The 14,649-nt window shown below is 34.3% G+C and overlaps 2 protein-coding genes across 3 annotated transcripts; one reads left to right on the top strand and one right to left on the bottom strand.

Annotated features, from left to right (window-relative positions):
- Positions 1-768: 768 nt before the first annotated feature.
- Positions 769-10,403, bottom strand: LOC120627243 (ATP-dependent DNA helicase Q5-like). The gene is made up of 11 exons (XM_039895149.1): positions 10,122-10,403; positions 9,231-9,877; positions 8,707-8,812; positions 7,884-8,044; positions 6,575-6,765; positions 6,105-6,314; positions 4,373-4,577; positions 3,694-3,903; positions 3,050-3,212; positions 1,092-2,885; positions 769-997 (listed from the first exon to the last, which is right to left on the bottom strand). The coding sequence occupies exons 1-11, from the start codon at positions 10,213-10,215 to the stop codon at positions 888-890; spliced, it is 3,891 nt and encodes a 1,296-aa protein (XP_039751083.1). The 5' UTR covers positions 10,216-10,403; the 3' UTR covers positions 769-887.
- LOC120627244 (DNA polymerase beta-like) lies at positions 10,152-14,602 on the top strand. Of its 2 annotated transcripts, none has more exons than XM_039895150.1 (6): positions 10,152-10,246; positions 10,802-11,251; positions 11,773-11,895; positions 12,474-12,636; positions 12,973-13,162; positions 14,064-14,602. In XM_039895150.1, exons 2-6 carry the CDS (start codon positions 10,824-10,826, stop codon positions 14,156-14,158), a joined length of 999 nt encoding a protein of 332 aa, XP_039751084.1. In that variant the 5' UTR covers positions 10,152-10,246; positions 10,802-10,823; the 3' UTR covers positions 14,159-14,602. The 2 variants fall into 2 exon arrangements, with proteins under 2 accessions (XP_039751084.1, XP_039751085.1); XM_039895151.1 differs by lacking the exon at positions 10,152-10,246 and adding an exon at positions 10,548-10,614.
- The last annotated feature ends 47 nt before the right edge of the window (positions 14,603-14,649 follow it).

Here is a 14,649-nt window from a genome sequence, read left to right as displayed (position 1 = left end):
TCCGCCGTAATCGTCTGGCCAGATTTATGAAAGCTGTATTGAACGACACCGGCACTAGTCATCACTAACACCGCAGCCTGCAGCTAACACTGACGTGCTTCATTATTAACTACGGGCGCAAAGAAAAAAACCAAGAGGAAATAACAAATGAATTAGGTTTTCAAAACACAAAAGCATGAGTAAATAGCTGTATGAATTTGAAATTGGAATTCCTAACCAAAGAAGAGATATTTGTGATTAAAGTTACCCGAACGACATAACGCCAATTTCATAAGTAATACATATTTTATTTTTATTTGAAGTATGTTAATAAATTGTAAAGCTCCTTGAGAGCTTCGAGCATAAACTAAATCATTATCTGGCCTTATTTATGAGTTCCTAATAGATAAATCGATAATTTTTACAAAAAGCCCTTTTCGACATTTTTACTGGACGTTACTACTAGTATGTTTAATATCTTTTAAAATATGGGATAATTATATGGCGAAAAAAATCTAGCAAGTGAAATACAGTACTTGCAGTAAACAAAAATGCATTAGACTACTTTTTTCTCCCAAGGGCAAAAAATTCTACTAAATTTCCGCTTGCGTATTCGTTCATAAAACCTTAATTATTTTTTTAAAAAACATTCTCCCAACCATACAAACCAAAATTTGTTTTCATTAAATTATTTTATTTACTAATACTACTAATAGGTTATTTTATTAACTAAACGCCTGACTAAACTAAAAACTGATTGCCTTACAGTACAAACAAAGAAAACTTCAATAAAACTCATACTCTGTAATAAATAACTGTGATAATAGTGATGAACAGCATACAAGAATAATTATGAAATGTATGCACGACAGTGCTTAACAATTAATAAATACAAATTCAATAAATTATTACAAGTTATTGCTGAGAATTAACTTTTTTTCTAGGTCACTTTCGTTTTCAATTATTAGTTCTTTATTGCTAAACGTTTTCTTCAATAACATATTTATTGCTGCTTCTTCTGAAAAAAGTAAAATAAAACAATAAGTAATATTATATTGCTTAGATCTATACTGATCTTATTGTTATTTTAATAGACAAGGTTTAAAACTTACCAGTAACTTGTATAGCGAGTAATTGATGCACTATGTGCCTCGCAGTAATCTTAAATAAGTCACGACTATTTATTTTCTTCTTCTTATAATAAGGCATTAATAACTTAACTACTAATCCTGCAACATCAACTTTTTCGGTTTTCTTTTCCTTACCGGTTGCATTGTCTTTCTTTTTTGAATCTTCATCTTTTCTTCGCTCTTTGTTTTTATAGGCCTTTTCTGTTCTTTTTTCCTTATTAGATGAATGTTCACTTTTATCTATTCTTAGCTCTTTTTCAACTTTCATCTTGTCTTTATTATTTAAGTGTTCCTTACCTAAATCTTTATTGTGCCTCTCAGACGATTTAATGCAGCTACTAAATGTCAGTCTATCCTTATCATTATCTTTTGTACCGTGCTTAGTGGGTGATTTTAATGTAACAATTGCGTTTTTGGGGTCACTTACTTTTTCATTACTTTTTAAATTTTCAGAAATTTCAGGATCAGATTTTATTTCTGAAAACTGTTTGAGCGCCTGTAACACTTTATCTGCCTCTAAACTAAGTTGGTGTGCTTTATCTAGTGGTTTCTCTGCCAATGGTTCATAATATTTACTTTGCTTATTGGTTGTGTCATTTGTGTTGTTTAATTGATTTTGGTCATCATCATCTAACGATAATTCATCATCGCATTGAACTTTTTCAACCGATATGTTTGTACTAAGAATAAGAGTATCATCATTATCATTTATTTGTGAATCACCGCATGTCTTATCATTTATCAAAATATCATTATCAGATTGTGAACGTTTTATATCATTATTCTCTAAATCTACTTTCTCTCGACTAGTATCGCTCTGTGATGATTTTCTATTTTTATGTTTTGAAGTTGTCTTCTCTCGATCTATATTGTATTGGCAAGATTTTTTGTCTTTGTTTTTTGTAATTATCTTGTCCAAATCTGTATCCGATTGTGAAGACTTTCTATCTTTGTGTTTGGTAATACAGTTTCCTTTATCCATAGAATGTGATTTTCTTTCTCTATGCTTTAAAACAATTCTTTCACGGTCTGTGTCAGATGTTGAAGATTTTCTATCTTTGTGTTTTATAAGTATTTTTTCACGATCTGTATCAGATTGCGAAGATTTTCTATCTTTGTGTTTTTTTACTGTTTTTTCGCGATCAGTATCAGACTGTGATGATTTCCTTTCCTTGTGCCTCTTTTTGGATTTATTAGAACTCGATTTTTCAGATTTCTTTTCCGGTGATTGTTTTTCAAAAGCATCTTGTGAAAGTTTTAGTCTTTTAATGTCGTCCGATTCTAATTCGCTGTCAGAAGATTCACCAAACAAAGCTTTTATTTTTCTTTTAGCTGTAGGCTTTGTTTTCTGACACGGAACCTCCATCTTTAATTCATTATTGATATTTGAAGTAGTTTCCTTATCCTTTTTGTCATCTTTACCTTTGCTTGGTATACCTTGTAAAGTTATGTTTATGACTAAAGTTTTTGTACGTTTTCCAATACTGGATTCGTTGTCACTTTCTGCTACTTTATCTTCATCTGCAGCATCTTTTTCTTCCAGTTTGAATGTAGAATCATTATGATTAGGTCTTACGTTTTCGTCTATAACTAGTCCTCCGTCATCTTCACTGTCGTCTGAAGTAGGAATTGGAGATTCTTGTGATTTTGTTCCTGAGAAGAAGCTTTGCAGCTTAGTTTGGGTTAATGGATCTCTTTTGAAAGAATTTGCTTTTCGTTTACTTTCCTTGTCAGCTTTGGAGAGTGATTTCGGTTCCATACTATTTTCCATATTGTCTAAAAACACATAAATTATTTAAAAATATCAATAGCATAACAACATTTCAACCGATAAGGTCCACTGCTGGAAATTAAGTCTTTGGTAAGGATTTCCACACGTTACAATCTTTTGCCGCTTGCGTCTAGCACTAATGTAAAACACAGCTTTTTTTAACACTTACTATTTTGTAGTTGTGATGCAGTTATAAACCCATGACTTTTTTGTGACTCTTCCTTTTTCCTTTCAAAATCCTTTACAAATTCGGAAAGTGTTTCGCGTTTCTTTGGCTCATATGTCTTTAGGTCTGGATACAAAGTGTCTTTACACGCTCTAACGGAAGATATCTGAAAGGCATACTCATTCAGCTTTAAATCATACTTCAAAAAGATTGAGTACTATTTATTCTCGCGTAGTCTGCGTGGTTTTTAAAACTCGGATATTAAAAGAAAAATAAAGATATTCTTGTGGAAACTTTAGATTTTCCGGAGTAAATTATTACCCTAAAGTTAAAATTTTAAGTTAATTGACTGTCTAAGATAGCCATGAAAAACAAACAAAAAATAATGCTAGTTTGGTTTGTTTAATGCGCTTATCTCTGGAACTACCAGTCAGAATTGAAAAATATTTTTATATTTGATAGACCAATTGTTGAAGATGGTTCAGGGTATTATATATCAGCATCCCGTTACCCTTAAGGTGCCGAGCAAACAAAGTAATAGCGCGGGCGGGTGACTCGACGCGGTGTGTCAGGGTATATTGTGTAAAATTACGGTCTTACGCGGGCTTATTTTAAGTAACAAGACCAGATCGAACAACCATATTTACCAATTTTGTCATAGCCCTTCTGTACAGACTAATAACAGTACTTTTCGAAAATGCTCCATACTCCAGTTCCACAGCACATTCTTCTATATCTTGACGTGATAATTTATTTTGTGGTTCATCAATACCTTTAAGACCTTCAAGATTATTTCTTAATGCATCTGTTAGCAATGATAGGTAACTTTCACGTCCTGTTATTGACAAACCATTAACCTAGAAAAACCAAAATAACCCAATCATAAACACTAATAACTTTGGAATGCATTATTCTATGCATATATTTTTTGTCGTGTAATATTTTATAATATAATAGCAAACTTGGCACAACCTCATGACATTTTTGTAATAAATCCTTTTTTTCTTACTTTTAAACATTTTCAGACAAGTAAATATTGAAGGTAGGCGTTTTGAAATTCGCCAAGACTGTGAATCAAACTGAAAACCTGATTCCGACAAAAAAACGCCTCATGGTAAACAATTTTATACGGTTGACCGTGATTTCAGTTGCCCGTTAAAAATTTTAAACCATTCATTTGAAGCAGTCGTGTTTTTCTTCATTTATAATAATCTAGACAAAAACGTACATAATTTCAAAAAGTATTACCCAACTTAACTTATTAACGGTATTCATGCAAAAACCCCAATCTATAATTAATTTCAATAATAGTTATTTATATATCACCTTATTTTCTGTACTTTCAGCTGCTTTGCATTTAGAATATTTGGCAGCTTCAGGGTTATTGTTTCGGTTTTTATCTTTCTCGAGATTCTTCTTCCTATTAGCAAACTCCTTTATGATAAGAGACCTCGTTTCGTCGGCGACGCGCCGCCGGTCACTTTCGCCGTCAGACTCGTCACTAGCATCGCCAATATAAGATTGAGTCTCCCTGAAATATTGTCATAGAGATGTAGTAAAATGCCATAAACGTCATCTAGTCTGGCAGCAATTATCGTGAGTATATTATAGTATTTATCGAAGATACAGTCGCGAAATGAAAAGGTCCGTCGATTTTCAAATTAAAATTCTCGCTCAACGATAAGAAGACATGGCAAAGAAGTTGCACTAGCCGATAAACGTCACAATCCGCCGAATAAGCCGCCGTCATATTCTTAACGCCGCACAAAAATCAGACATGAGAAGACAATATGAAGAAAACGTCTAAACGTCGAAAATGAAAGAAAGAGTGATACGCGATGTAATGCGTTTCTTACATTATAGACGACACGTTGTATGACAACGGCTCATAAGAAGGCACGCTTAAGATTTGCAGACTTATTTGAACTTCGATTGTGGTACCACTATATTTACCGACGAAAAATGTTTAAGTCAACATGGGAAGCTTAATTTGTGGAGATAAAAAATAGTACGAGATATGCGGAAGACCACGTAGTGTCCAATTTCAGTTCTGGACGCATCTTGGCTATGGGGGTTGATGACAGCGGATAGAGTAGGCGAGCTCGTTGTTCTTCCTTCAAGGGCAAACGCAACAAACTATCTGTCTGTTTTAGAAGACAGTATGCTACCAAGTGTCCGTACCGTGTATCCCACCTGATGAGGTTCCTGAGATATGTCCAGGACAATGCTCGCACGCACACTGCTCTTTTTGTAAATGAATAGTTTAACTGGAATAGCGATATAGTGGTGATACCCTGGCCAGCAAGATCTGCATTTTAAACCCGACAGAAGACTTGTGGGTTTTAAGTTACAGCGATGGGAAAATGAAAGGACCAAATTTTCTCGAATTATTTGGGTAGACACTAGACGCACGGATATATGCTGGTGGATCTATCCGTTATTAAAAATAAATGTCATTAAAATTATTCGTAGTTTTCTTTAACTTTTGCGTGTTTTTGCGTGTATTTTATTGTTGTTTTAATACATTTAGTAACATTGCATTGATGGGATAGAAAAAACAAGCAAAACCTTATTCGATAGCAAACATCATATTTATTTAAATGTTAGCAGCACTGGTATGTTAGCAGCGCTGTTTCTTGCACTGGTATGTTGGCATAATTGATTCTTGCATAACTAGTGCAAGTGAAAACAGATACTAAGGTGACGAATCTTCCGTGTCATTCCGTGACTATACATTATTTGGTAGTTGCAGGAAAGATTTGAAGTTTTGTGACAACTATAGTATTATTATAAAACCTAGTGAGCATATATTTAACTCATAATGCAATCCCATAGAAATCTTAATAACAAGTAACACCTTGTCGCCACGTAACCTTTGTAACAGTTAGACTTTATTGAAAACAGAAATTTAATGACTCCTTGTGTGCGAATGTGGCGTGGCATTTCTAGTGTCCAAGATAGCAACGCCCTTTAGCATTTTAGCTGTAGAAAGGGGCGTACCGTAGAGAAGGTATACCCCTTTCCAACTGGTCATGTTGAGTGCGATAGACTAACTTACTTCATTTGCCCCTGTCTCCCCTCCCCGTACAATTCGGAAGGGTCGGTGTGCGTGACGAAGCCGCCCTGACCGATCGTGGCGCTCATCGCACGTCGCTGATGTTGTTCGAGCGCGCGACGAACTGCGCGCGCATCTTTACATACGTCACATCGACTTAAACACTTCGGCACTTCCTCGCCGAAGTAGTCCGCAAACATCCTGTGACGGCATCTGATAAAGAAAGATTTTGTGTAGGTACATTTTTACATGATAATTTGATCATCTACATAAAAATCAATGGGGAATCAATTCTGCCAAATGTTTGTTACAACTGTAAGTCTTCTTACATTTGTACTATTTCATACCGTTTAAATTTTTATCACAGTGGATAGTTGTATACTTTGTTGAAAATATAAATAAATATAAATTAAATTAAACAATTCACTAATATTAATAAGTTTTGTGTTTTTAAAGAAAGTAAGTTGACTTACTTGACTTCTTCACAATATTTGACCATAATTTCGAAACTTTTGTATGCATTCTTACAACGTTGCTTCTGCTCTGGAGTCTTAGATCGGGCAAGTTCAGATTTTATAAGAAAATCTACCGCATTCCGTTCAGTGCGACAATAGTAAATACGGCAAAAGGCTGGTTTGCCGTCTCGACCCGCTCGTCCGGACTCCTGCGCAAATAAAAATATTTCATTTAATCAAGTACTACTAATAATAAGAACTTTTAGCAAAGCCTGATAGAAACACTTCCAACAGATATGCCGGTAGTAGTTCTAGCACCGATTCGGGAAGCAGATTGTACCATTAAAAAAAACCTATGTTTCCTGGTTTATCCAGCAAACAAACGCAGTAGTTGCTCTTTTCTAAGCAAACAAATTATTATTATATCTTGTGCGAGTTGAACAGGGACGCTGACGCTGACGCTTACTATTGACCTCATAAGAAGGCTCAGAGTCACTCAGCGGGCGATGGAGAGAGCTACGCTAGGAGTTTTTCTACGTGATCAAATCAGAAATGAGCAGATCCGTAGAAGAACTAGAGTTATCGACGAAGATCAGCGAGTCGCGTAGCTGAAGTGGCAAAGGGCAGGGCACATAGCTTGGAGAACCGATAGACGTAGGGGTCTCAAGGTGTTGGAATGGCGACCCCGCACCGGTAAACGCAGTGTTGGTCGGCCCCCAACGAGGTGGACATATGACATCAGGCGAGTCGCTGGGAGCCGCTGGAGGCAAGCGGCCTAGGACCGTGGGTTGTAGAACTCCCTACAAAAGACCTATGTCCAGCAGTTGACGTCAATTAGTTGAAATGATGATGATGTGCGAGTTGAAAGCAGAGTCAAATGCTTTCAAGTACTAGTAAAATTATAAGTATCTATGATATAAACTAAAATAAACTAAAATAAAAAAAAAAATTGTACACTGAATGCTTGTACGTACTTCCTTTTTTTGCTTTGGCAGGCATTAAGTATTTCATACAATTTCTACTGAAAAAATACTCGTTTCTAGTTTTTAAAATATCTTTGATCTTTAATTCATCCACATCAATATATCCTAAATGTGAACAGTTTATACACCTAACTTATGAAGAGGCACGATTGATTGTAAGTATGTAGGAGTTATAATCTCTGGAATGACTTCAAAAGACTTCTCACAAATCAAAAGCTATAATGTCTCTATATTAAAAAAATATATTATATTTTGTAATCTGCACTGCATTTTAAAGCATATCCATAAAAAAAATGCATTCATTTTATACTACTACATTAAACTGAGCATAACCACAAGTATACCTGGTAGTAAGCTGCAACGTTTTGTGAAAGCCCCCAATGCACCACTGCTCGTACTGTTGCCTTGTCCACACCCATGCCGAACGAAACTGTAGCACATACACAACCACACTCTCCATTCGACCATTGCTCTTGCACTGACACGCGATCTGCCGCCTTTAAACCTGTTTTTAAAGAAGAGTATGCATAATCACCATAGAATAGTAATAAAACTAGAAAAAAAAAGTGTGTGTACTTATGTACACACGTTAGAAGTTTTACTTTATTGGCGTAACAAGACAAAAATCTTTTCAAAAATTTTATCTTTCGCCTTATTCTACATTTGTAGAAAAAGCTACACTAACAATAGAAAAAAGGTTTTGTTTGAATTATTGAAAGTCAACTGTCCAACCTTTTTTAGAAAAACTAAAAAGTTGACTATAGCTAATTTCATGGTGTCAGTTTTTTGTGACGGTGTGATTGTAAAAATTTACTCTCACCATTTTTCCCAAACGCGCCAAAAGAAGTATAACTTCAAAAGATCAAATGCAAAATGAGTACAACTAGTCTATTTTTTTACCTATCTTATAATGTTAACAATCTTTTCAGTATGTCTCGAAATAGACAATTTTTTTAAATAATAAATCATTAGAAAATAATAAAACATAAGAACATCACTTTTTAGTATTTGTGTATTTTAAAAATAGCCTATTTTTTAAATATGTATATGTATTGTGTTGGGGATAGTCTTTTGCTTATAGTATGTATAAACTTGTAGTCAAATTACTAATATTACTGTGTAAATAACCATAATTAATAATATAATATATGTGGTTGTTGAACAAACCTCCATGATAGGCCAGAGACTTTAGCCCTTTTTTGGTCAACATGCTAGCCATTTCTTCTGTCTGTTCTCTTGTTCTGCAGTAAACAATTGCAACATTTTTGTCTTTCTAAAATGATAGAAAATAATTCATGAAATGTAATTAAGTTACAGTACTGTTCTACCTAACCATATACTGTTCTACCTATTCAATATTATTATTATTATTATTATTATTACAATCTAAGACAAAATCCTATATAATATTATAAATGTGAAAGTAATTTGTTTGTTTGTTTACCATTACATCCTAACTAAGCAATCAATCAACTAGAATTTTGGCACAAAGTTAGCAGTTCCTTAACAACAGTTCCCAGGGGCAGCAGCTAGTTTCAAAATAGTTGCCAAAACACTCAAGATTGGATACAAATTGTATGAGAAAAATATTACTCTATTTGTAAAATTGCCTGTGGTTACATTTTTAGATAGTGCATGAATACACTATTATGACTTTCAAGCTATCAAGAATACAAAAATTATTTACTTACAGGCTTAACACTTTCATCATCATTTAAATTTTTCTTAAGGAAGTCGACTAGGTCCCCAATTTCATCCTGTATACAATTTTGATATACAACATCATAGAAAAGATTCCTTCTAAAACTGGGTGTTTTATATTGAGCAACTGGTAGTAAAAGTTTGAGATTTTCCAATATATCCTTAGCCACTTCAGCACTAGCAGTTGCAGTGAGAGCTACCCATGGAATGCTTCTATACTTCTCTCTCAAGTTGCCTAACTTTAAGTAATCAGGTCTAAAGTCATGGCCCCACTCACTAACACAGTGGGCCTCATCTACTATTATGTAAGAAACTTTCTTATACTTGACTAGATGCTCTATTAATGATTTAAATGTTTCTGTAGCTGCTTGCTCTGGTGTGACATATAAGAACTTTGTATCTGGTTTCATGCTGCGGAGGTCATTTAAAACTCTTTCTCTGTCTTTAGTTGTCATTTTTGAGTTGATAGATTCTGCAGAGATTTTTATTTTTGTCAAGTGGTCTATTTGATCTTTAATTAGTGCTAAGAGGGGTGAAAATACAATGGCAACTTTGTTGTCCTGCAACATAGCAGGTAGTTGGAAGCACAATGACTTTCCTGAACCTGTTGGCATTGAAATATATACATCATGAACACCTGAAAATGAGAAAAGAAAAATTACTCCCCATGTTGTATTAATAGTTTCTAGAGTTATTTTTTCGTACGATTTTTAATGTGATGTGCGTTCATCATTATACCAGACAAAAATATCGAATACGTATTATATGGCAACACCGTTGTTATGCGTTTACGTTGTAGAACATTCGCAAATAGATCACAAATTACGTTTAACACAAGGACTTTAAATTACACACAGCAATTAATTTAGTCATTTACATACCTCTCGCAACTGCTCGCACAGCCCTTTCTTGAAGTTCACTTTTGAACTTTCTGTGACCAAAACATTGCACTAATTTTTCAGTTACGTTATCCATCACCAAGCTATTGTTTACGGAGTAATCACTGGTATGTATATTTATAGTACTATAGTTCTTCCCATTATCCTAAATCTAAACCACGTAAATTCAAGTTTATTGCACGCAAATTCCCCTTAAATTATAAAACCAAAACAACCTCGAAATAAAAATAGTCTAATCCCTTCATTGACATTTTGAAGAGCGCAAATGAGCAGTGCCAAATGTCAGTTGTCACGTAGCATCTGTCAGTGTCATGATTTTGCCAAGTCTATGGTTGACATTTTACCAATAGCAGTACCAACCTTAAGAAAAATCATTACCGAAGATAAACATTGGTCACTGACCTCTATTATACAACGCTATCCAGTGTCCAGTGATTTGAATAAAATGAAGCTTTTATTTAAATGACTACTTACAGTAAGCTTATAAATATTAAGAAAAAATTGTTAATTTAAATAAAATATAATTTTTATTAATACATAACTAATATAAAATAAACTATTTAAAAACTAAATAAAATCTAAAACGTCCTCGAAACCACCGCAAATTGAATAATTTAAATTGAATTATCAAGTCCGAATTAATCCGAATTCGTTAATTGCAGGTTCCATATTTCTGAAACAAGAATGAGTAAAAGAAAGAATCCATCTGATAACGGCAACCCAAATGCGAATTTCTGCGATTTTTTAATGGAATTGGCTGATTTTGAAAAAAATGTGAGCCGAAATATTCATAAGTACAATGCTTACAGAAAAGCCGCTAGTGTATTAGCTGGTCACACCAAGAAAATTGAGTCGGGCGAAGAAGCTAAAAAGCTGAACGGTATCGGCGATAAAATTTCAAAGAAAATTGATGAGTTCTTACAAACCGGTAAATTGAGAAAGCTAGAAAATATACATCAAGATGAAAACGCTCAGGCAATTAGCTTATTAACAAGAGTGTCTGGTATCGGACCAGTAAAGGCAGCCGACTTGCTTCTTAGTGGGATAAAAACTTTGGATGACTTGAGGAAAAACCAAAGTAAATTGAATCACCATCAACTGATTGGCTTAAAGTAAGTTAGCAGATAAGTCTTGGCATGACCATAGAGTCATAACAATAAAGTTATATTGAAAATAATTCGGCTTATCGACTTCGTAGGATTCCGTACAATTGTAGTAGTTATTCTACTTCGTAGGATTTCTATACATTTACGGAATAAATATTTATTTTTCGTTTCTTTTAAATTCAACTTAGAACCTAAGGTAGGTAAGAATTTGAATTTTTCGGTACTTTGGTAATATATACTTCTTTCTTCATACAAACCTTCGATCAATATATAGTCAGAACCATTAAACTCGAAGCATTAATTTAAGTAATGAATGAATATACTTTTATTGCACACCACAATAAGTACATAAAAAAAGAAAAGTATGACAAAACAACGTACACAATTTGGCAGCCTTATCGCTTCATAGCGATTCATCCAGGCAACCAATGTACCTAGATGTAAGTACCTAGTAGATATTATATTTAATTCACCGTAGTTTCGAACATTTCTTCTGAAGTTTTATGAACGATTCTTATTCTTTAAAGGTATTTTGAAGAGTTTGAGAAGAAAATTCCGAGAGCAGAAATACAGGAAATTGAATGTTTATTAAAAGCCGCATTGAAAGATTTAGATCCTGATTTCAAAATTACCATTTGCGGCAGTTACAGGTCATATCAATAAATTATAATTTAAACAAAGAAATAATTATAAGTAGGTACCTATAGTCAGTACCTAGTCGGTAGGTAACTGCATTACTCCTCAGTAAAGGCGGACGAACTCCCGGATGACGGATGTTCCGGGTTCGATACCCAGATCAGCAATTTGGTAATTATATATAATATATAATTTCTGAATTTTCTGGTGGGATTATCTGGTCTGGTGGAAGGCTTCGGCCACCCGCTTGTAACCACCCCACCGACAATGACGTGCTGCTAAACAATTTAGAGTTCTGGTACAATGGCGTGTAGAAACAGATTAGTTATGTTTAATATACTAACATACCCCTAACAGGTGAACCCTGTACCATCGAAGACTGCATTATCACTTCAATAAAAACCCAATCAATGAAATTTGATTCCTATCAGACCAATTCTGATGAACGCTAGAAGATCTTCTGAATTATACATTTAAATACGTTTAAGTCTTGCAAATCAATCAGTCTTTTTTGAGTACCTACCTTCTAACTTTCTTTCTGTTATTTATTTAGTAAAATGACATATTACGATAACGTAATAAAAAATTACAGACGTGGGAAGACAGAGAGCGGTGATATAGATGCGCTTGTAACTCATCCATCGCTGAAGTTCGAAGAGAAAAAGAAGCAGAGCGAGAAGTTACTAAAGACTGTTGTGGAAGCTTTGAATGATCTGATCACTGATGTGATATCAATGGGAGATACCAAGTTCATGGTAATTTAAAACGACTACGAAAAAATGGCGTCAGTCCACTTACGTGTCTATTTTTTTAATTTATTTCAGTGTTGCATTCATCTATTTAAGAAATCTCCCTGCAAATTGCTTTATATATTATGGGAAAAAAACAGTAAATATTTCGCGCTTTCTTATAATCAAACATATATATAGGGACAAAGTAAAATTAGTGCGGGCTAAAATACTTTATTTTCTCAAATTGAACAATAAAAAAAACTAAAACTGTAACGTTAAATCCATTAGGACAATAAATGCAACTTCGTGAGCTACTCTCTCTTTTGAACTCTTCGTGAACTATATGACAGTTTTTCGCAGGGTGTATGCCGTCTATCAAATGAACATCCCTTTCGACGTTTGGACATTCGTTTTATCCCAAACCACCAGTACTACTGCGCTGTGCTATATTTCACAGGGAGTGATGTCTTTAACAAACAGATGCGGGCGCACGCACTCGATAAGGGTTTTACCCTCAATGAATACTCTTTGAGACCAATTGGATGTACTGGTAATTATATTGATTTCTAGGAATTGTCTTTGTACTTCTTGTTTTGAACTTTCTCAGCCTTACCGTTATAGGTATGTTATTGCACGCGAAAGCGTAGGTACCGGAAGAAACGAATCAAATCATTACAAGATGTCCAATTAATCTGATTCGTCAATTGCTGCACGCACTCATAACCAGTGGCGTGCACTTCATACATGTACAAAAGCTATGCCTACCCTAAAATTTATGTATAACTCGTATAGGAGGATTTTTGCCGCTTAATGCATTTTTCCTGCTGTACCCTGGTAAGAAACCCAGTGCACGCCACACATAACCGATTTAGTGAAAATACATCCTCATTTTTATCCGTATTTGAAGTTGTTGCTTTACTATTATTTGTAAATTGTATTTATATATATTTTATATTTATATAATACGTTAATTTATTTAATTTATCTATGTATTTGTATACGATATACATTTTTGGTATTTATGCATATATTTAAAGACTTGGCACTATCCTGTTCTCTTGCTGTAAGTCATTTCTACAAAGGTTGCCTGTAAGATATTGCTTGCAGCAATAAGGCCGTCTTTGAATGTCTACATTGTTTACTGTATACTCCTTAATGTTTCTTTTCCTGTGTGTTTACGTGCAATAGTGTTTCTTCTTCTTCTTATTTAAAGTTTCGGTGTTGTTTGTTCGCATTAAGAAATAATAAATTTGCAGGATATCAACACAAGCAAGGTTTATATGCGATTCAAGTAAAGTTGTTACGTTATAAAATAACCCGGATTTTTTGAAGAGAGCATCAATAATACGACATGATATTTTTAAACTTTTATTATGAAAAATATCTATTTTTATAATGTATCTTTTAAGAGATCGTCCTTTATTTTCTTAATACAAAAATACTTTTCTAAGGTGTGCCTGGAGAGCCCGTGCCTATCACATCAGAAGAAGACGTTTTTGACTACATCGACTACCCTTACAAACAACCGGAAGAACGCAACATGTAGATGTTGAATAATTTCCATGGTGCATCAGAAATTAAAGTCCAAAATGGTTTCAAATCACTGAAAAACTTACAATATATATAATAACATGTTGCAATTTAGTGCAATTTATTCTATTTTGCAGTTGCTTTCAGGTTATTGCCAACATGGTTTACAACAAAGCCTTACGTTTAATAACAATAGCCCTACAAAAATGTTGGACAGCAAAGGGAGCGTTCATAAAATACGTTTAAGGGGGGGGAGGGGGTAGAGTCGAATCTCATCTAATCTTACGTTGGAGAGAGGGGGGGGGGTCTCATCAAATAACTTATACATACTTTGGTCCATTGGTATTTTTACAATAACAATTTGAAGAAAGCCACTTTTGAAAAATCTTACATGAGATTGGGGGATGGGGGAGGGGGTTGAATAAAATCTCACGTCTCACTAGGGGGAGGGAGGGACAGAAAATTCAAAAAAAACACCTCACGTAATTTATGGACGCCCCAAAATGT

The sequence above is a fragment of the Pararge aegeria genome, chromosome 11 (assembly GCF_905163445.1).
Source record: "Pararge aegeria chromosome 11, ilParAegt1.1, whole genome shotgun sequence".
Classification (NCBI taxonomy): domain Eukaryota; kingdom Metazoa; phylum Arthropoda; class Insecta; order Lepidoptera; family Nymphalidae; genus Pararge; species Pararge aegeria.
Note: the sequence above shows the minus strand (reverse complement) of the source record. Positions and strands in the feature narration are given on the sequence as shown.